Below are 24,367 nucleotides of genomic sequence, written 5' to 3' on the forward strand. Positions count from 1 at the left end.
AATATGAGGCTAAACATGATATAATTTGAATTACAGTTACTTATTGATATGAATTTAATTATCATATATTATGTAAGCTAATATGCTTCAAAAAATATATATGTTTGGTGTTATTTTAATCCCAAAAATTTAAGGAGCATATTGGTACAAGTTTCATCTATCATAAATCAAAAATAAGAAAGTTTAATTCTTGTGTTAAGGATCTTAGCTTATCGCGGGTTTTTGATTAATATTTGCCGAACGTTACGACTCTCAGTCCTTGTTTCTCTGTGTTTCCTATATCTCGGAAACTAAAGTCGAGCGATCTATTTATAAGAATATGTTTCCCAGGATAAATTATGCGACCTAGATTTTATGGAAATCGAACGCTAAGCCTCGTTTACGCATAACTATCTTTAATGTATGTACTATGTAACAAAATTAGAATCTAATCTCATTATAAGAAAATTGTATGATTTAATACAGATTTCCTGAAGGAATACTACTAAACTTCTACGTATAAATGTTATATTACGTCTAACATTATCTACATGATATATGTATGTGCATATTAATGATGTGTATATGCATATAAGTCATTTTTATTACTAACATTTAGATGTTAATGAGAAAATGAAACATAAAGATGTTTGGAACGGAATAATGTATTTGTGAATACATTTTAGTATAAGCATCCATCATTTGCAACATAATTATTATGCAGTACGTAGTAAAGAGAAGTATACTTGGACGCTGGCAGCTCAGCGCCTTGGACCGCCAAGTGGTCCGGTAGGGGAACCGGACAACCTGGCACAGCGGCTCAGGCGACGAGGCGCGGTGTGACATGGCCGCACACCCCTCCACTAGGCGATGTATTGTGCGCAGGGGGAGGGCGGTGTGTCGGTCGGAAAATTATTGCCCAGTTGAACTTATGTTTTCAATTTTATTAAACTGCAGATAAAAATAGAGTATACCATGTATAGGATAACTTATGACATCGCTGGTTCAAGCAAATTTAAGAACATCTACTTTCTGTTTCATGTTTACGGGTAATTCTTCATTTTGTATATTCCATATTTTCCTACAGTTTAACCAAAAAATTGATAAAATGTTTTTAGTCAACGACAATTTTCGTTAAAACTTCTTAAATTTTATTTCTTTTCGTTATTTTAGACAATTTAATGATTATTGTCGAAGGTCCAAAACTGTGTGAAGAAATGCAACAATACAAAGTCATAAACAAAAACTAAACACTATATATTGAAAGTTAGCGCCTTAATGAAGCATTCTATTGATGCCGATTACGTGTAGTTAGGACCACGGTCATGTAAGCAGTTCTTGACACGCATATACCGATAGCATAGAAGAAATGGTCCGAAAGTTGTGTTGTAATAAAGGAAAACAAGAAGGGCATTTTACGTATGCGTGGCATGCTATGAATGTCACAGACAGAGACATTGGTACTTTATTCGTCTCCGTCTGCCTCGTAAGAGCGAGGCCGAAACTGTAAAACCGTTCCATGTTCTCTGATTTCGATGATTTGTGAAGCTCAACATTTTAAACAATTTTTTCCTCCATATGTAAACGGTGGATGGGCCATGGTTTCCGAGAAATTCGCAAAAGCTGTGGGTACAACTGCAGTGTACTTTCGCTGATAATTGTGTTTCTACGGTAGCGCACGCAGCATTGGCTACCAGCGGCCGAATCTATCACTCGCTCTCTCTTTGTCTTAACGAACGAGGCTGGGACGAGCTTGGGTAAATTTCCGTACACAGTTGCATATGAGATACTCTAAGATATGTCTGTTATGATTCAATCAGAAGCGAATGTCGTCAATGTATTGGGTTTGGGTTTAGACTACTTCTTTCAATCCGGTCAGAGCGAGACGACCTGCAGCGCTAGCGTGAAATAATAACAAACTAATTATAAAAATGGTAGGTGAATGAATAATTGTAATGTAATTCTAGTTAAATGGAATTGTAATAATGATATATAGATATTTGTTACATAATAAATGTAATAAAATAAATATTAACTTCTGATAGTATTAGAATACATCGGTATGAATAAAAGCCATACACCGTGCTTGTGTAGCTAATCGCACCTAGCACCTTTAGCGGAATTGCGCAAGTTCATACGGTTCACAAATAATTTTGGGCGCGCTCGTAGTTTTACCTTAGAGAATTTCATATCTGTGTTATATCAGAACGAGATCTTTCCTTACTCTGTATATTGATTTTTTTTCAGATCTGTTGTCACGTCATTGCGCCCGAAGTATAAAAGCAACTATATGAGAAGATGTTCGCATTATTCGTTTCCTTAAAATATTAACATTAAACTTAACGTATTATGCCATATTTTAATTTTATTATTGACGTATAATATAAACTAGGCAAGTTGTAATTATTTAATAGATTATGCTTATGTTATATCTCAGTAGTTGATTTATTTCCATTTATGATATGATTTATGCCATATATTATACCTGAATGATATATACACTTGCAAAACGCTTACAATATAATTACATCTGTCCCTCGATTTACACGGAGTATCCGTTCCACGTGGATTCGTTTTACACGAATGAAAATCACGTAAATAAAGTCTGTCAGCATAAAAGAAAAAATATGTACGCATATGATGACTAGCACAACGTAATGTACTTTCATCTTTATCTCATACGGCACTGACGCTACCGGCCGCATAAAACAAGATCGCGTTAAAAGACTTCCGCGTATATTGTTACGATTTGTCATTTAAAAAAGGGACTCGCATAAAAGAAGTGTCCCGTAGGTTGAGGGATCACTGTATCTTCATAGAAAAAGAAATATCTTCTCTAGTGGCGTGGAATCATGTTTTCCATCATTTGTAATCTTCAGCAGCGGATACAGTTTTTTTCTGGTGTATTGGTTCAATATTTCTCACATTGTGAAACAAAACACCATTTACAATTTCTTCTTTAAATTCGCGATCAGAAAATCACTCTCATTTTGTGTTGACCTGTACGGGAAACTTCAACATCATTTTTCAGGAGAATGGTTGTGTTGCGATTGATATTTCTTGTTACAAAATTTGTCCCTGTGATAAGTAGAATATGATGTAAGCAGAAAAATTTGACCTTTTGTTCTGGAATTTCAAGGTCAAGGTCAAATTTTCAGCAACATTTTTATATTAATCTCCACCACACAGAGGCTATAGAATAATACTATGGCGGTCCCAGCATTTAACTTTTCTTTATCCTGTACTTCTTAGCATCCACTAGTTAATCTTTTAGATTACATAAGGCTACAGGTTGTCCAAGAACTTTTTATTTGCCACCAAAATGATAAATCAAGACACCAACATGGTTTAACTTTTCAATACGCAAAAAATGTAAATATATTCGTGACAAGTGCCTACTTATACATTTTGAATAGTACATTCCTTTTCTGAAGATTCCAAGAAAATGAGCTTGTATAGACGCGCACAGATTTTCAATGCGAGTATTATTTCCTCATTATTACAAGTAGTTGGCAACATTATACATGTATTGCAGCATTGTTCAGTGCATTTTTTATTTATGATTTTTTAATTTTTAACAAATAATCACATATTAAATAATAAATAGAATTACGTATAATGTTCCAAACTAACAAGCTTGATTACTAATTACGCCATTTATAGCACAACGGTGAAAAATCAAACAGGCTAGGACCTGAAGAAGCCACGAAATGTCTTAACTTTCCGCACTTTTTATACGCGTATGTCAACAAACAATTCCGAAATGGACAGAATAACGACATCACATTATAATATTATTATTATTTTTTATTATTATTTATTTAGTCCGTGCCTCTCGGCTTTGGACGAACTTTCAGTTTTTTACAACCCCTTATTGCACTTATCACATTCTTACCTGTAATCTAAAACTAATGCTTACGATCTATTTCAACTTATGCCTACAAATTATTGCAACTTAAGCCTACACACTATTGCCACTTTGGTCTTTTTGCCTCCTTGTTGTGCTACCTTCCTGTCATTCCACCCCTTCTTGTATTGGCTTTGCCCTTCTTTTCTCTATTATCTCTCTTAGGTCCATTAGTCCTTCCCCAGTCCCATTCAATATTTTTTCCATTTCCTTTGCTCCTCCTGTTATTTCACATTCTTCTAGTACATGTCTCAGGTCCTCTTCTTCCCTTCCGCATAATCTGCACCTTCTTTCTTCCTCCTCTTTCCAATGTTCTTTCGCTTTGGTCTCGTTTCAACACCTGAATCTGGCTATAATTTTTCTGTCCTTCCACTTCATCCTCCCTTCCAAGTGCTTTGGCATCTCATCTTTGGTTATGTTCCTGTTGTGTTTGTTGTATTTGGATTCCCTTATCCTTTTCCTCCTCTCTTCTGTCTCTCTCTTCCTTCTTTCTTCTACAATTTGGTCTCCTGTACAACTTTCTTGCTCTTCTCCTGCTTCCCTCTGTGTCCCTCCATTTTTCACCTCTTCTATTTCCTTCTTTCTCTTTCTTGCTCTTTTCCCTTCCTGGCCATTTCCCCAGTTTCTCTCTCTCTCCTTTATACACTCTTTTACCAGCTCCTTTTCCGATTCTAGAGTTCTTTCCTCGTACCTTGCTGCTCTTTTTAACGCTTTTACCTTGATTTCCTCTATCTTGCACTCTTCTGTCAGTATGTAGTTTGGTGTTGTCCTGTCTAAAGCTAAGATCCATTTTACGTACCCTCGTTTTACCCTATCCAGCGATTCTTTCATGTTCCAACCCCATACCTCTGCTCCAAACAGCGCCACGCTCTCTACTAGTGCTTCAAACATCTTCATTCTCCTCTCGTAGTCCTGTTTGAATATTCTTTCTCCCATGCTCCATGTTTTCTTCATTGCTATCATCGCTCTCCTTTTCCTGTCCTGTATGGACATCACATTATAATATACACGGCATTTTAAACGCTGATGTTGGCGACATTACATACTTCGCGTTACTATTATTCGAAAACGGTGAGGTCGGAGCTGAAATTTCTTTAAATATGTCAGTCTTTTAACAAGGAAGATTGTATCGTAATTAATCAACAAGTCACTTTTACTGCGTTTTGTTATCTTACATCGATTACATTTCAAAACTTCCAACTTTGAAGACGAATATCTTCATTTCGGTAATGGTAGTCTTTACGAAAATTAAAAAATGTGTAGATGATATATTAACTAACATATTGTCAAAATTTGAAAGAAATTGTAAGGATACCAATCACCGCTACCAATACCTTTGTGGCGGCACTCGACAGCGCAAATACCGTCATTTTGGCGCTAACTAACGATGGACGACGACAGCGCAGTGGTTAGCGCCTTAGGTTACGAACGTTCGGAACCCGGGTTCGAATCCCAGCGACCGAAGTCCGATTTTTCTTCCACGATTCTTAAATAGAAAGAAAATACAGCAATACCCCAGCAACAACATCTACAGCCAGCAACCTCTACCATCATCACGGACACTCAGCAGTACACCTCACCTTTGCATGATAAATTTTCTATAACTTTCCGAATAAAATATTATTAGGATGTTACTAGAATTTCCCATATGGATGTAGTTGTTAGAATCGATTCTTCCATCATGGCAAATTGAACTTATTATTATTACATTGCTCAGACACTGATACACGCAATATTGGAAAATAACACACGATCACACAGAGTAATAAATACGACAGTTTGGCAAATGAGAAATATTGACAAGCAACTGATTAAACTCTGACGTCGTTTCCTGCGTAAAAATAACTAGCCTAATTCATGGCATTTCTTCACCGGGTACTTTGTCAAGTTTCGCGTTTGATTTCCTATCGATTATTTCGAAACGAGTAAATTAATATATAAACTATTTGGAATAATTTCCGTATTCTAATATTTTCCACGACACAATCAACCTTTAAACGTTTCAATTGGCAGAATTTGAAATTTTATATTTCATAAAGAAGAAGATACTGTCAAATGTATTTAAAATTATTCTATGTTCTGAATACACAGTTAGTCGTGATCGTCACTCGCTCGATACTACTCGCTATAACAATGATCGATACTAACTTTCTGGAGAGCATGATCGTCTTTTTATACTGGTCGGAAAATACCGGAAAATTTCAATTTGATTCCGGTTAACGGTCGCACGTAGCGGCGATATTGTTTTGTCCCGAGTTTGTTTATTATTACATTTTGTACATCCTAACAATGTTAATACTCCGAGACAAAATAACAACATTAGTCACACTCGATTCGAATCGTCCTATGACTCATGTGCCGCTACAGTTCTTTAATTAATGCAGCCAATTAAGATGAGTGAATGGTCACATGGCAATGAGAAATATTAATAGAATGCATCTCTATACATTTGAGAATTCAAAAATATTGATATATCTGTACCAAAGAAAATATTTAAATGATTTTAGAAAGCAGTCAAAAACCAGTCAGACAAGGAGTGAAGTAAATAAATAGAATATTTCTTAATGTTATATGTACTGCCTGTAGCGGCACAAGAGTCACAGGACGATGCGAATCGAGAGCGATTCATGTTATTGTTTTGCCTCGTAACATTGGCACCGTCTTGACGTACAAACGTAACAACTTCGTGCAACCGGCAACCGAAGTTGAATACACTTGTCGTGATTATATGTTTCAACGTCCCAACAATAAGCAACGAAACTACTCAGTGGGTGAAGACATCTGTTGGCTAGTGCCCAGTAAACTGGCTCTTATTTCATGTCACTTTCAAGGACAGTTCCAATTAATAAAAAAATTCTGCGAAGTTTGGATTCCATTGGATAAAGGAAAATGGTGCTTCAACGTTAAAATAATTATTTAACCCTTAGAGTGCTGAATACTCGGAGCCTATGCCATCCGTACGGACGGCACGCTGCCAGCGCTGACGATCGCTGTGGACTGAATGCTTTTTCGCTATACTGAACTCTGTTGATTGACTATTCAAAGCGCAAATCGTAATAAGTTATAGTAATTCTTTTGCACGAGATTAAATGATTCAAGAGCGTTATTTTTTAGTATTAATTATTTATTATAAACATTGAAATTTACAATAAACTAGAATTTGGGTAGTAAACTAGAAAACAATAAACTAGGAAACTAAATTTAGTTAATATAACGCAAGTTAATAATTCAGTTGTGCGCGAAAAATTTCGAAACAATCATCGATACATAATCCGACATCGCATTTTCTGTCGTTCCTTCTCTTATTTTTCACACAAACAACACATTTTCTTCTTGATAATTGAGTTGTGCCGGCACGATTCTTCTACCGAATGTCCAAATTGAACAAATTGTGAATGCAAAGTATTAAATAAAAAAAAAAAAAAAAGAAAAGACAGTTTCTTCCAACGCGGCATTAACATTGAAATGCATTTATATTTATCTCACACAAACGTAATAGTATCACTTCTGCGTAGGTGCTCGGAAAAATTGACAAACGCATATATGCGTCCTTAGTCCAGACCGATGGTTTTCGCCAGACGCATATATGCGTCCTTAGTCCACACCGATGACTTTCGCCAGACGCATATATGCATCCATAGCACTCTAAGGGTTAATCGTAATGGATATTGTTTCGAAAAGCACCAGTGGCCGATTAACGTGAAATTTGCGGGAAGGCGGCGAGCAAATAGAAAATTTCAGCTTCGGGTGTTTATTAGTTCTCGAGATATTAATAGAAAACGTACAATAGTAATCTATTTCCAAGAAAAATCATCGATTATAGATTAAACCCGTTTACTCACTGAAATTTCTAACGGCATGTCGGAAACCGCTCTATGGAATTTCCAAGCAGAGTGGATTAATGTTCCTTCTAATGCTTTGCCTGGATAAATAATTAGTAAATAAAAGCACATGTAAGAAGTGTCTGTACAAAATTCTTATACCGTGGAAAAATCGCACACGTGCCGCGAGTGTGCAAATTGATGCAAATTCTCAACTAGATAACGATCAATCAGGTCGCACCTAATCGATTGATATCGCGAACCGTGAACGCTTATAACGCTCAAGGTGGAGGTAAATTAAAAATGCAGAGTAATGTTACAGGATATGACTGTATGCTGGAGACTGTTTAAGACTCCCTGAAGAAACCTCGCCTGGTCCTCATATACTTGCTCTCTGTCTTAGGGTTTTCTACTCACCATGGTTTTTGTGAGGTGGGAAGCTATTCCTTCCAATCTTCTCTGGTGTTGCTGAATGATACCAGCTGTTTACTTTAGAGCGAACCCATCGAACACTTAGGGTGTTAATTAGCTTCGGACTTTCCCAAAAAAGGCAATTGTGGTGTCCGTATCGTAAACTGAGGGTCACCCAAAATTCCGAACACAGACTGCTCACTGAAAATTGATATGCGATATTTGAGGTGTTCTTTTTAAAATCACGGTTGGGTATGTGTATAGAGAAAACGAATGGGCTACTCACCAGATGTATTCAAAATTGCTTAGAACTTCCATGCAAGGATAGTGTCATTTCGTCAACAAAATCAGAAACTTAAAAGAGCTATTCAACGGGATAAATATTATTTTTCATTCGGTATATATTGCACATTAGTGCATAAAACGATACCTTAACTAATCCTTCGAGTATAAGTTTAGATAACCTTTTTGTTGCTTTTTTCGTGTTTCTTCATTTATTATTTCATGTATATGTATTTGAATATTATAATGTACAATGATCAGTAATTTGTTATTTATGTAAAACAACGTACAGCCACATTCAGTAGCAGCTCAAGTATATTCAATGCACGTGTACTTTTTCTCTGGGCATTGCTATTTTCATTACGACTTTTTTGAGAATAGTCTGCACACTCGCAGTACGTGTGCGATTTTCCAACGTACGTGACCTTTGTGCAAACGCTGTCTATATGTGCTTTTGTTTATTAATTTTTTATCGGGACGAAGGATTAGAGGAGACACTAATCCTCTCAATTCGAAAATATAAAGCGGTTTACGATATGCTGTTATGGATTTTAATGAGTAAACATAATCGATATATATATATATATATATGTCGGAGATGGAAGGACACTGGAGCCTCCCGTTTGGAACTATGGGAAAAATCCCGTAATATTGTAATCTAAATTCTACTATAGCCGTAATTAAACAATTGTCATTCAATCCGATTGTATTTGTTCGAGACTTGTGATAGTGGGATTGGGTTCGAGGTGACACAACTGGTCGCCGAACGTAGCCGCGGTCACGGGATGGGCATTTTTCCTCGGAGATGTCAATATAATGGGACACACGTTGTATTAACAATCAAACTCCAAGCAGAGATTGCCTAGCAACGGCGATTGGAACCTTTTCGAAGCTTCGGACCAGTATATAAAGAACGAACGCAATCGTAAAGGAAGGAAAAAAATTCCATCAGTCTATTATTCGTGCGATCGCCTTGAAGAGTTACACATCGAGAAGTATATATAGAGCTTCCCATTAAACGTGTTTGTGTGTTAAAGTATTTTACGTTTAATAAAGAGTTATCCTGTTGACCGTGGACTCGTTATCGAACCTAGAATCATTATCACTAGCGTCTCGAGTATCTAATTACCACGGTTACTTGTCGATATCTGTAACAATCGTCTTTGCATTAGTCAATATCTTCTCTATTGCATAACGACAAAGTCTAACCATAATGAAGATTCGTTTCACGCCCTTTAACCCCAACCCTAATCATAATGTGAATCCGACATATAACATATAACATATAATCGATATATATATATAACATGATATATAACATAGTTTGTAGTACAAAATAAACTGCTGCCTATCTATCGTTCGATTTGATGATCACCGTGTACCCCGCTGCTTGAACTGACCTATTTTCGTTCGTGTAAGGAGATTTACTCGCGCACAGTGATATTTGGGCCGATTTTTAATTGTCAATAATTCAAAAATAAAACCGAAAACGCAATTTTTTTCTTCTTTCAAGAATCAGCCCTTAAGTTGTTTTACATTGAACACTCTGTTTATACCATAAACAAAAGATGGACGGGCAACAAATACCAGCGCGTATGCTGTTGCCACGTAAACTTCATGGTTGCATGATAAAAGAAAAGAAGGCTGAGTCATAACTCAACTATTAATCTTCTTTCATCGAACTTTATTATAATTGTAACACTTACAAGAAATAGAATGACACCGAACCGGAGAAAGGGGCTGCGCAAGAACTGCCCAAGCTGTCTGAAGTCTCCACTTATATACATTTTGGTTTGAGGATGTTGAGGGGCTCGGTGTAGGTTATGATGTGGAGAAGTGTCCAAAGGTCGGGGGTCGATGTCTTATCTATGATGTAGACTAAGGTGTGTCCAAGGGAGTCCGAAGTTCGGTGGTCCATATCCTATCTTTGATGTGGACAACCTTGGTGTAGGCTATGATGATAAAGTGGTGATGTGTCCGAAGGAGTCCGAAGCTCAGAGTCTCTGATGTAGGTTGAGATACGATTGATGTTACACTGTCGCGGATGCACAACTGTATATAATTATATATGTCGGGTTTACATTACGATTAGGGTTGGGGTTAGGGGCGTGAAACGAATCTCCGTTGTGATTAGACATTGTTGTTATGCAATAGAGAAAGATGATTATTACAGATTATTATTATTTCGACAAGTAACCGACAAATTGACGTTGCTGTTAATTGATCAATTTCCATATCGGTGGTTGGAAAAGGATGCTAGCCGCCATTGAGGGAAAGTTGCTAGCGGGAATTGTCGTTCGTGAGAAAGTAGGTTTCCCATATCTTTCCGCATTTGAGACAAAGATTGTCTGTCTGTTTGAAGGACTTTATTTAAGTAAATCTTAAGATTTATAACGGATCTTCAGGCTAGCTGAACATGTACTGTGAAGATACGTCGACATCTGGTAATCATCTTAATTACCATAATTTTACCATAACCATAATTTTAATTTTTGTCAAAGTACTGAGTGAATAGGTTTTACACTGACTGTGTGTCATTTAATCCCAGCAGAATAAGTAGTTCGTAATACGAAATGGAATTTGCAATTCAAATATTTTCTCCTCCATCTTACCAATAAAATGTTACATACAATAGTAATGTAATTAAAATTTAAATGTTTAATTCTATTTTTTGCCTGGTTCTAGAGATAAAAATGTCAATCGAATTATTCATGTATGACGTTAGACAGTTTCAGTAGTAGGGTGGAGTTATTACAAGTACGAGTATTTAAAGGAGTATTACATCGTGATCATTGCAGTACTGCGACAGACTTTTCGGGATCTACTATCGTGGAGACGCATTATTGTTCGATCTCTGGAAAGGAATACGCAGTGGAAGTAGCAACAGGTAACAGACAATTCCTTGTTATTCCGTATTCAATTGTGTCTTCTATTAATTGCATTCATCATTACCAATATCATATATATCAAAAATATTATCAGGTCATTTACTGCAATAGTTTAAATGGAGTTTATGAATTTTAAAATATTTATTTTTGTTGAGAATTTTGGATCTTTGAAGCCGAAGTAATGTTATAGGAACACAAAATTTACACTTTTAATTAATATTGAAATAGTTATACATTTATTAAATGGACGATCTCTATTATATTTATCGATACATATTTGCACATATTTGCGTCTCAGCACTTTCTTCCATACCCAACTATTAACCGACGACTGTTCCGGATGCTTCTAACGACTGAACAGTTTACATCAATCTGTTTTCGAGACGCCGCGCACACACATACTTCCACACACTGATACTCACAAGTATTCTTATTGCGCGTTTAATCTAGTCCAGCATAGAAAATTATACATATCTCAACAATTTTGTATTTTACATTTTACACAGTAAAAATGGTTCATTATTGCGGTTATTGAATAATTTATAACCAGTCAGTAGAGGTGATCGGAACATTCGCCTTCGTGCGATAGTTGCACGAAACTTGGGCTATTTTTTGGCAAAAGTTGAGTTTAAGAACGGTTTTTCATAAGTTATTGTTAGGACTGTCTTCGATCTTTCGAGTTTAGGAGAGCTGAAAATACGCTGCGCGGTGACTACATTAAACATGCGAGATATTTTAGTCATTTTATATTTTAAACGGTAAAGATCCCTTGTTTGTAGTAAAATAAATTGAAACAAGCGCAAATGAACGGAGATATACATATGTAATATTGATTCTATATAAAAGAAAGTATGAAATGGTAGTGGAGAGATTATGTATTGCGCAATTATATTATTAAGTTTAAGTAAAATATTCTATATTGCGATAAAATATATTTCTCTTATTTTATTTATCACTTTCTTTACAAATGTACCTGTTAATTATTTAGATGCGATAAAATATCTCTTCGGATTAGAACGTGAACGTCCTTTTATAGACATTCTAGTGTTACAAAGGCATTATGTTCAATATTTTTACAAATTGTTGTTAGTTATTACTTAATTATAATAATTTTCTTCACTTGTATACTACACATATATGTGTACAATATTTAACGTAAAATGGAGAACAAAAAACACGAACGATAGATGGGCAACAGCTTACCTCGTGCAAGTCGTAAAGAAGAAGACTATGACGTTCGGGGATGTAAACCATCCTGCGCAACGTTCTCTAAGAAAAATCGTCAACTGTAGATTAAATCTGTTTGCTCATTGAGATCTATGAATATGTGTCCTTTTGCCTCCATAAATAATTAATAAATAAGAACACATATAAACAATGTTTCTGCAGATTTCACATAAGCACCGCGATCGTTTCCTCCACGGGTGCGCACAGAAAAATCACATACTCATCAGGCATTCTTCAGGTGCTACTAAATATGATCGAACACTGTTTCGCATGAATCACACACATTTCGCACATAAATTACTGATCTCTGCATATTACAATATTCACATACATACACCTAAACTAAAAAATGTAAAAGGCAAAGGAAGCTACATAAATATTGTTTAAATTTATACTCGAAGGATTAAAGGAGGTATCGTTTTATGAAGTAATGCATATTAATACAAATTAATGTACGGCCACATGAAAAGTAGTATTTATTGCGTTGAATAACTTCTTTAACTTTTCGTTTTCTTTTTTTTTTTTTTTTTTGATAAAAGTCTACCACGTAGTAAAAATATTTCTACATTATAATGGAAGCGCCGTTGACATAACGCTATTATTTGATTTATGCAAAACGAAACTATAATTGTTGAATTATGTTTCTCTTTGTGAAGATTATCTGTAGATTTCTTTGGAAAATAATATGTAAAAAAATCTCAGCTATAACAAATTCTGCACATTATTTTAAAAGATTTTTCACTTACTATTTGTTACTCCATGGCAAATGTTGGGACTGAAAGTGTGAAGATCCTGAAACATGGATACAATTAATAAAGAAAGGAATGAAAATGGGACCAATGAAGGATTGAATAAGACGAATTCTCTGGAGAAATTCTACGCCGGTAATGGGATCCTTCTGACTGGAGCAACCGGTTTCGTTGGAAAAGCTTTCCTGGAAAAACTGATCCGCATATGTCCACGCATCGCTGCCATCTTTATACTAATTCGTCCAAAAACTAACGAAACGATAGAACAACGATTTAAGAAGCTCATAGATGATCCCGTTCGTAAATATTATTCTTGTTTCTTTCAATGTTTAAGCCTATCAGGGGTCAAATTGATTAACTTCCTTTTCTGGGATTGAGCTGGTATTTCTTCGTCTTCAGATTTACGATGACATCAAAGCAAAACACCCCTCGGTTTTGAGCAAAATTTATCCCGTGAAAGGTGACGTGAGTCTGCCGGATTTAGGTCTTTCGCGAGAAGATAGAAATCTGCTGTTAGAGAATGTAAACATAGTGTTTCACGCCGCGGCCACTGTGAGATTCAACGAGCCGTTACACGTCGCTGTTAATGTCAATACCAAAGGTGCTGCTCGTGTCATTGAACTTTGGAACGAACTGAGGCGTCCGATTAGCTTCGTCCATATTAGCACAGCTTATAGTAATGCGAATCTACGTGAAATCGAGGAAAAAGTTTATACGTAAGAATAAGTTATACGCAAACGTTGTTTCATGGTTTACGAATATTATATTTATAATTATATCGTGAAGAATACGTTCACTTATTACTGAATTTGCAGCACGAGCTTGAAACCTTCAGATGTGATCGATGTGTGTGACAAATTCGACAAAACGTCGATGGACCAAATAGAAAAAGGGATTTTAAAAACTTATCCAAACACATACACATTCAGTAAGAATTTAGCAGAGCAGATTGTAGCAAGCAAGTGCAAAGATCTGCCAGTTGCGATAGTACGGCCAAGCATAATTGGTGCTTCTCTGGAAGAACCATGTCCTGGTTGGATAGAGAATATCTCTGCAATAACAGGTATTTACATAAAACTTTTTCAATGATAATTGTTCAATACTCCTCACATTTCAGAAATGTGGGATTAATCTGTTTGTTTGTGGGAAACAAAATGAGATAATTTCCACTAGATCATCATGAGGTGGTTGTTGGGTGGGTGCCCACAATTTACGGTTAACAATTAACTATTAACGATTAACTATCAAGAGTTATAATCACGTATCTCTAATAGTGTTTGCTTCGCTATGGCGCTTACCTTTCGCACTTCGTAGCTCAGGCAGTATAAATGTTTGGTTCGAAAGCAAACGGATTCATTTCCTTTTTGCCCCTCGATATCTCCACTACGTACGCGTTTATTAGATGTCCGCGATGGCTGCCGCCTATGCATTCTTGGTACATTCCGCTTGGTACATTGCATTCGATGGTACATTAGGCATGTCGGCCTTATGCTTTGAAGGTATAGCGCTTTGTGCCGCGAAGCCGTTGTAAAATTCCGTGGTCGAGTGCCACCATAATCATTATTATAGTAAGTTTGTTGTTGCTCTCAATTACGAGAATTCTTTCCAATCTATTTAGTGTTACATTTCTGGTAATCGAAAATCACAAATAACTTCTAAAAAATTTAATGTTTCAAGGTATGACTCTGCTAATCAGTAAAGGATGTGCAAGAGCGATATTGGGTAGGAGAGATGCAAGATTGGATATAGTGCCTGCCGATTTCGTAGTCGACGCGATAATATGTAGTGCATGGCATGTCACGCTACATCGCGATAGTGAAGTTAAAATTTACAACTGCACCAGCAACGCATACTCTTTCAAGTAATATTTATTACGACCTTTTTCCAACTAATTTAATTCGATTGTCAGAATACTCCAAAAGTTTCAATTTATTTAAGCAACGTGGACAATGGAAGTGCAAACAAATGTAGAATACAAAAGTCCACTTTTGCTCCCAATGCTTCAATTTAGAAAAATAGTGATATAACATAATAATTCCTATGATATTCGGATGATAATAAACATTGCTTTAAGTATAATTACATTAATTATAATAATGTAAATGTTACAATTGACAAGGTTTGGCCCGCTGATAGATACTGTGGTGAAATGTAGCATAGATACCCCACTGAACGATACGCTGTGGTACCCGGATTGTTCAATGACAACTAATAAATATATTTTCAACGTTCTGAGTGTAATTCCTTATGTTTTGCCTGCGTTCGTCATAGATATCTTTTTAAGACTCCGAGGCAGTAAACCAACGTGAGTATTCAATCGATCCTCGAACAACGAGAACAATCGTTCTGGGATAATCTCTGTCTTCATCTATAATAAAAGTAAAACTGATATTTTAGAATGATGAAACTTCTCAAAAATTGCAACAAGCTGTTCACATCGGTAGCATATTTCACCACGAACGAATGGACTTTCCAAAGGGATAACTGCTCCGACTTGGCGAGGAAGGTGAAAATGTTGAACGACAGCGATGTGGTCAAACTAGATTTACGGGATATGAATTGGGAAAAATACGTTGCAATTTACCTGATGGGAATTAAGAAATTTATTCTGAAACAAGACTTTAAATTAACAGCCCGACAACGATTATCAAGGTGCGTATAAAAGTATCTTCTTAAAAAAATAGAAATTAATATAAATACATATATTTTCGGTTATTTCAGGTTGTACTGGATACGTCAGATCACAAAAATGTCCGGTATAATGATCTCACTACTGATGATATACTGCATCGTTTATTGACCATCTGAAAGTTATTTCTTCTGTTTCAACCAAAGGAATATAAATACAATTTTATGAAGAAGGGAGTCATCATCCTTTTCATTTTGTCTCTTCACTCGTCTCCTTTCTAAATAAATCCATTTATGATATTGCTTGTTTTTTCTATAAAATTATAATAGGAAAGCGTGTATTTATACGTTCATGATTTCGGAGCTGTAAGCAATTCATAGATGACGATTCCTGTACTCCTTGATGTTTCTAGCAAAATAACTTTTGCGAATGTTTATCTATTATCTTCAAATATATATTCAAAGATCCTTCTACTTAAATAAGACATAAAATATATGCTGCACTGAAATATTCAATTATTAATTTTTCCGCAAAAATTCTACGACGTGTCCTTGTGTTGTCCTTGTTGTACTGAACAACAAAACAATTATATAGACAAAAATAATGTTTACAACGAATATATTGTACATTGAATTTTCTCACTGACCATAATCATTTTTCCATTATAATGACAACATTATAATCAACAATATAATACAAAAAACCTCTTTCATCCTCCACCAAACAAAAGTTACGAGATAGTTATTCGTTGACAATAATAATTAATCATTGAAAAGTCTACTGAGCAATAAACAATGACGATAGAAAATAAATATATTGTAAAATAAGATAGTTCTAAAGTAAAACTTTTCTAAGAATCCTTCATTAGTCCTAAAGGCTTACTTTGGTTCTCAAGTTGTTTGCTCACAAACCTTCTAGTTGTTTGACCAATCAGCGTTAAAATATATGATACAATCGACGAAATAGAGACTTGATGTGACAATCAGGCTGGATAAAATATTTCACATAATAAGGAATAGGTATTTAAGTTAAATATAAATAGGATATAGGGTTTTATTTCATGTGTATGTGAACATTGCAATATAAGTGATCAATTATTTGTACGGAAATTATGTGTGATTCATAGAAGACAGCGTATTGCCACATTTATTAGCAGCTCATAAATTTGTACGTGATTTTCTGTGGATATTGCTGTTTTTGTTACGATTTATCTGCGAACAGTCCAACCACTTCAGTGATTTTGCTACAACGTGTAAACTTGCAAAAAATTATTTACATGTATATATGTTTATTAATTATTTATGAACGAGAATGTTCAGAAGAAATACTAATCCTCTCTATTCGAAAACACCTCGGAGCAGTTTACGATACGCGTCGTTACGGATTTTGATGAGTATGCAGATTTGATGTTCAATCTATGATTTTTTTTAAAAAACGTCTCGCAGGATGATTTGCGTCTGCGAATCCCATTATCTTCTTCTCTACGACTTGTAAGCTACTAATCATGCATCGTTCATTTTTTTTCTTTTTTAGTTGGTAGACTATTTACAATCAATTTTCATTGAAAATTATAAGTAAATTCTTTTGGCGTGGTACTGTAACTTGGATCATAATAGTTTATAGTATGTTTGATTCTAGTTGAATCTAATGCTTCAATCTAGAGACTATTGTCTTTATAGTCTGCGGATCTGATCCGTCGTGCCAATAGTTGGGTAACTAATGGATTTTGCTGGTTGTTAACTCTTATATTATATCTGTTTCTGAACTTGTATATTTCTTCCTTAACCGTGGGTATCTTGAGGTCGCGATGGATTGTTTCGTTGGTAACATACCAAGGTGCATCTATTAAGGATCTTAGAGTTTTTGATTGGAATCGTTGAAGAATATTTAGATGTTGAAATTATTCGCTGTTTCCCATAGTTAGGTCCCATAGGTCCAAACAGGTTTTAATATGGCTGTATATAGCATTATTTTAATTTGCATATTTAGGTGGGAGCGTCTGCCAATGAGCCAGTAGAAACATCGTTTATTTGGAATCGTTCTGCACTATGTTGCTCAAGCTGACATATTTTCGTGCATGTAAGAAGATGAGGCTAAGCACAGGGATATTCCGACCGATTTTCCTCAACGAGGAAAGAAGTCTCAAAAGAACCATGGGTCGCAAATTACTCCTTCTTTGAGAAAAAAATCTTTGCTTTAATAATTCTTAAATTGGCTTTGTTCACAATATATTTTCAGCGACTGAGTGAAAAACTTGGCGATTCAGAACTTAATATTATGGCATTTTAATCCATATCAAAGATTAAATCGGCCACGTGTTCCTAAAAAATAAGATTAATTATTGCTATTACTTATGCATACGGCGATCATCGGCGAATACGAGACAAAACTTATAATTTTAAGAAATTTGTCGAGTTCAAACATTCCAAATAGCTATGGCACTCAGCGAAACTTTTGACATGGGATGCTACTTAAGTTGCGACTACGCTTTTGTAGCACATAATCAATGCAGTAATATCCTCAATCAACAAATATCGCGTTTAGGATTCGCGAAAGACTGCATGCGATAATTTTAAAGATTTAATCAAGAATGGAATTATGTGCCTGCATCGATAACAAGTGCAGTATATTTGCGATTTTTACGTTCATGACTCTATAGCAAATTGTGTTAAAGTCAATGCACAGGCGTAAACTCAATCTATTGCATGCATGATTGCTTAAAGCCCACCTATTTGACTAGTTCACCAATTTTTTAATTAAAGATTTCTTTTACTGTGGACAGAATGCAGACCCGCCCCTCACGAAACACCTCGTTCTTTAGGGTCCACAAGATTGGATTTCGCACGTAATTAGATTCAAAATGCGATATATATGAAAATATGCATATATTATGGTATGGTTTGTAATAATCAGATTAGTAAAAAAATTAATGTATACAAATCGTAATCCTTATTAGTTCTAATGAAAATTGTCGAACGATAACATCGACGGCTACTACTATTATCGAATCATCAATGAAAGTGCTTGTACCGTTGATCGTCGGAATGCTAATATGCGTAACAAATACAAAATAAAATATCGGAATATAAATAGGACATTACATTAATTAGAACCCATATATATACATATTTTTTTGTCATATGTATTGCTGCCATAATCTCTCAAATGAACATGACTAACGTAATTTCTTCAAACAATTTTGAATACTTATTTTCATTTGCATTTAACTGTTTCCGAAATAACTGTTTCCGTCTTAGACATCAGCATTAGCATATCGCAGCTAAAAAAGATACGAGTCTAATATTTTGCGCTGCTTTTTAAATTTGCAAAGCTTTATCAAATTCAGAATCTAACCGATCTCGACGTTTCCTTTCTAGTGGGAAGTTTCCATTTGATTTTATGACTTGAAACTGTAGTGGAAATATTTTTCCATTCTCCTAAAGAAACCTTCTTTAAATGATTTCTTAATGAAATATGGTGACTTGATATTTTTTGTTTCAAGTGGTCCTATATATTTTCAATAATGTTTATATTGCGGAGCTATTTATAAGTGTTTCCAAACATGATACAACATAAACGCTAGTGGATTAGCATTGTATTGTATAACATTGTATATCGTGCATCATTGGGCTTTGAATAATTATCTTGCATCAGGAGGAAATTGTCTTTAAACCCATTTTTTTACGCTTTGATGCAGATTTATATTATTATAATTTTTATTATAATATTTTATTATGATATTTTTTATTTTATTTTACTTTATTATGATATTTTTTCAAATATTTACGTACGTTTATCCTATGAAGTGCTAACTTTACAAATATATATTACACATATATTTTTACCATTAGCCAGATATTTATTAATATCTTCATAACAGGAATATGTATCGAATACTTTTTTTTAATTATTTCCAGAGTTTGCAAGAATATATGTTTGCTAAAAATTTCATAATCAACGATGTTATACTATAATATTGTTAAGGTTTTGTACTATATGAGTACTTTTTACACTTGCTCTGTGTTGGTGCTTTTTAACTCCACCAGAATAGATTATCCGTAATTATCAGAAATAGAATTTGTAATGCAAATATCTCTCCCTTCATCTTGATCACTAAGAAGTTATATGTAATGCAAATGTCATTAAAATGCAAGCAGCAGAAGCAGTCGGTGATAAAAAAAAAGTCAATTCCCGTCGACCTTTCAAATCAAAGACCGCTTAAGGCTATTTCTTGTTTTGTTTTGGAGATAAATATATGTCGGAGATGAAAGGATGTAGGGGCCTTTCTTTTGGAATGTTTGGGAAAACCCCCAATACCCTAGAGCAGACGTATTATAGCTACACTTAATTAATAAAACTAAGAGATAGTTCTAATGTTCCAATTCCAATAAGAATGATCACGGTTTATGACGATGAGTTTGGGCTCGAAGTGACATAACCGGTCACTGAACGTAGCCACGGTCGCGGGAGGGGCGTGTACGTAAAAAAGTTATGAAATAATTATATAGCTCTCCTTAAAAACAAGGATTGACTCGAGAGGTGGGGAGAAGACTATATATAAGGGCAGTTCCATTTGGACTGCAGGACAGTTTATTCATGGAAGTACTACTTGTATGTGAGTCACATCAGGATCGTGTATCGTTGGCCGTGGATTCGTTATCGAATTTGAATTCATTGTCATCGACATCTCGACCATCCGGTCGCCGCTATTACTTGTAACCTCTTGTAATCATCACATTCTTACTAATTAAATATCAGTTATAACCACGATGGCAAATTCGAGTGAAGGTTCGTCAAACGCCCAAAATTCCAACGCCAACCCGACATATATTAATCGAATTATTCATGCATAATATTATCCAGTTTCAGTAGAGTAGGGTGATGTTAATAAAAGTATGAGTGTCTAGAGAGGTATCACATCGAATACAGTATTGTGACAGACGTGTCGGTATCTACTATCGTGAAGTCGCATTTTTGTCCGATTTGTGGTAAACAATACGCAGTGGAAATAGTATCAGGTAACAGACGATTCCTTGTTACTTTGTATTCAATTGTATGTTTCATTAATGTCATTCATTATTATCAATATCACATATACCGAAAATGTCACCGGGTCATTAATTACTACAATAGTTTAAATGAAATTTTTGAATTGCCAAATATTTATTTTATATTTCACATTTTACAAAGCAATACAGATATATATGAATACAATAACAGATACGTACATAATAATAAATACATACATACGTACATAATTAAATTACAGAACATATGATATTATAATAAAGAGGTGAACATAATATGATACACGTAATATGTAAAAATTTTGTGCTGTGGTTGATTTCATTAACCGCTGTGCTCAGTTACGTTATCGCATCTTGCTCATCAGTTTGCAATGACAGTAAAACTTCAACCAGGTAATCTGAAATACAGTAGAGCCTGCCGTATCCTGCTTAACAGGGAAGCAGAACAGTTCGGATAATAGAACAATCACGTTAATACATAATTTCTGTTATTGAAACATTGATTAATATTGAATGACAATTCCTTTAAGTATATATGTATTTCATATCTTCTTGGCTGCTAAGTGACATAATTCTTCCAACGTAATTAACTGAAAAGTGCTACAATCATTTTGTACTCTGAGTCATCGAGGCCATTTCTCGAATACGTACGTTTGAAAAGGCACCTTTTCACTATCATTTCATTAGCTGTTTCGTAGTAAAGCCAGTTCATTATATCAGTACATACAACGTATGTCATTTGGCCTTTCCCAACACCGGGTATATTTACAAATTCTACTCCATTTACACCACTTTCGAGTTTTTCTTTTGTTTTGTTTCGATAGCTACAGCACTATTAGTTTCATACTAAAGTCTAATAATCAGAATTTATTTAACCGAATAAAGGAAAGAATACATTAGAATACATTGTACATGAAGGACAATAAAATATGAATATAGTAGATATTTCAAACAGAAGAAGTATTCGTTAGTAAGCAATATCATGTTTGGATAACAGATTGTTCCGGTATTAGGATAATCGGATAATTGGTGCTCGGATAAATCGGGACATGCTGTTAGGTGCTTTTACAAGCTGTATGGTTGCGGAATCTTGAAGCTAAAATAAGATGGAAATGGAGAACAAAAAATTGCGCTTTGTTTTTTACACGAACACGATTACCCATCGATTACAGATTATATTCATTGTTATTTATTGATGTTTACACATTGACATCTTTAACGACATATCGGAAATATGCTTCCTTTTGCCTCCATAAATAATTAATAAATAAGAACACATATAAACAATGTTTCTGCAGATTTCACATAAGCACCGCGATCGTTTCCTCCACGGGTGCGAACAGAAAAATCACATACTCATCAGGCATTCTTCAGGTGCTACTAAATATGATCGAACACTGTTTAGCACGACCACGCACATTTCCCACATAAATTACTGATCTCTGCATATTACAATATTCACATACATACACCTAAACTAAAAAGTGTAAAAGGCAAAGAAAGCTACATAAATATTGTTTAAACTTATACTCGAAGAATTAAAGAAGGTATCGTTTTATGAAGTAATGCATATTAATACAAATTAATGTACGGCCACATGAAAAGGTGTATTTATTGCGTTGAATAACTTCTTTAACTTTTCGTTTTCTTTTTTTTTTTGATAAAAATCTACCACGTAGTGAAAATATTTCTGCCTTACAATGGAAGCGCCGTTCACATAACGCAATTATTTGATTTATGCAAAACGAAACTATAATTGTTGAATTATGTTTCTCTTTGTGAAGATTATCTGTAGATTTCTTTGGAAAATAATATGTAAAAAAACCTCAAGTATGACAAGTTTTGTACATTATTTTAAAAGTTTCTCCACTTACTATTTGTTACTCCATGGCAAATATTGGAACTGAAAGTGTGAAGATCCTGAAACATGGATACAATCAATAAAGAAACGAATGAAAATGGGACCAATGAAGGATTGAATAAGACGAATTCTCTCGAGAAATTCTACGCCGGTAATGGGATCCTTCTGACTGGAGCAACCGGTTTCGTTGGAAAAGCTCTCCTGGAAAAACTGATCCGCATGTGTCCACGCATCGCTGCCGTCTTTATACTAATTCGTCCAAAAACTAACGAAACGATAGAACAACGATTTAAGAATCTCATAGATGATCCCGTTCGTAAATATTATTCATGTTTCTTTCAATGTTTAAGCCTATCAGGGGCCAAATTGATTAACTTTCTTTTCTGGGATTGAGCTAGTATTTCTTCGTCTTCAGATTTACGATGACATCAAAGCAAAACACCCCTCAGCTTTGAGCAGAGTTTATCCCATGAAAGGTGACGTGAGTCTGCCGGATTTAGGTCTTTCGCGAGAAGATAGAAATCTGCTGTTAGAGAATGTAAACATAGTGTTTCACGCCGCGGCCACTGTGAGATTCGACGAGCCGTTACACGTGGCTATAAATGTGAATACGAATGGTACTGGTCGTGTTATCGAACTCTGGAACGAACTGAGGCGTCCGATTAGCTTCGTCCACATTAGCACAGCTTATAGTAATGCGAATCTACATGAGATTGGGGAAAAAGTTTATACGTAAGAATAAGTTATACGCAAACGTTGTGCCATGGTTTACGAATATTATATTTATAATTTTAGCGTGAAGAATATGGTCACTTCTTATTGACTTTGCAGTACGAGCTTGAAACCATCAGATGTGATCGATGCGTGTGACAAATTCGACAAAACGTCGATGGACCAAATGGAGAAAGGGATTTTAAAAACTTATCCAAACACATACACATTCAGTAAGAATTTAGCAGAGCAGATTGTAGCAAGCAAGTGCAAAGATCTGCCAGTTGCGATAGTACGGCCAAGCATAATTGGTGCTTCTCTGGAAGAACCATGTCCTGGTTGGATAGAGAATATCTCTGCAATAACAGGTATTTACATAAAACTTTTTCAATAGTAATTATTCAATATTTCTTACATTTCACAGAAGTACAGTTAATCGGTTAGTTTGTGAGAGGCTAAATGAGCGGCTTTCCACTAGATCATCAGTATTATATTGTTCAAATTTGTTGTTGCTCACTATTACGAGAATTCATTCCTATTTATTTAGCGTTAAATTTCTGCCAATAGAAAATCACAAATAATTTTTAAACCAATTTAATGCTACCAGGTAGCTTCCTGCTAATCGGCAGAGGATTTGCAAGAGCTATACGAGGTAGGAGGGATGCCAGATTGGATGTAGTGCCTGTCGATTTCGTAGTCGACACGATAATATGTACTGCATGGCATGTCACGCTACATCCTGATCGTGAAGTTAAAGTATACAACTGCACGAGTAACGCATGCCCTTTTAAGTAATATTTCTTACGAATATTTTGCTACTAAAGTGATTCAATTCTTAGAGTATACCAAAAGTTTCAGTTAATTCATGCAACGTG

At 35.1% G+C, this 24,367-nt stretch overlaps 2 protein-coding genes across 2 annotated transcripts in view; both read left to right on the top strand.

Moving 5' to 3' along the window:
* LOC122577073 (putative fatty acyl-CoA reductase CG5065) overlaps positions 1 to 24,367 on the top strand; it is a 98,212-nt gene that overhangs the window by 68,966 nt on the left and 4,879 nt on the right. Inside the window, exons 3-5 of the mRNA XM_043748158.1 lie at positions 23,197 to 23,513; positions 23,613 to 23,860; positions 24,100 to 24,283. Coding sequence (XP_043604093.1) covers positions 23,197 to 23,513; positions 23,613 to 23,860; positions 24,100 to 24,283 — 749 coding nt within the window. The remainder of the gene's footprint in view (positions 1 to 23,196; positions 23,514 to 23,612; positions 23,861 to 24,099; positions 24,284 to 24,367) is intronic.
* On the top strand, positions 11,207 to 16,192 carry LOC122576866 (putative fatty acyl-CoA reductase CG5065). Its single transcript, XM_043747729.1, has 8 exons — positions 11,207 to 11,287; positions 13,298 to 13,560; positions 13,664 to 13,980; positions 14,080 to 14,327; positions 14,942 to 15,125; positions 15,384 to 15,569; positions 15,662 to 15,916; positions 15,986 to 16,192. The coding sequence occupies exons 2-8, from the start codon at positions 13,315 to 13,317 to the stop codon at positions 16,062 to 16,064; spliced, it is 1,515 nt and encodes a 504-aa protein (XP_043603664.1). The 5' UTR covers positions 11,207 to 11,287; positions 13,298 to 13,314; the 3' UTR covers positions 16,065 to 16,192.

The sequence above is a fragment of the Bombus pyrosoma genome, linkage group LG17 (genome assembly GCF_014825855.1).
Source record: "Bombus pyrosoma isolate SC7728 linkage group LG17, ASM1482585v1, whole genome shotgun sequence".
NCBI lineage: Eukaryota > Metazoa > Arthropoda > Insecta > Hymenoptera > Apidae > Bombus > Bombus pyrosoma.

Coding starts and splice junctions, on each gene's coding strand:
- LOC122576866 (XM_043747729.1), top strand. CDS start 13,315: ATGGATACAATTAATAAAGAAAGGAATGAAAATGGGACCAATGAAGGA. Junction 13,981..14,079: donor ATCGAGGAAAAAGTTTATAC/GTAAGAATAAGT, acceptor CTGAATTTGCAG/CACGAGCTTGAAACCTTCAG. Junction 14,328..14,941: donor GAATATCTCTGCAATAACAG/GTATTTACATAA, acceptor TAATGTTTCAAG/GTATGACTCTGCTAATCAGT.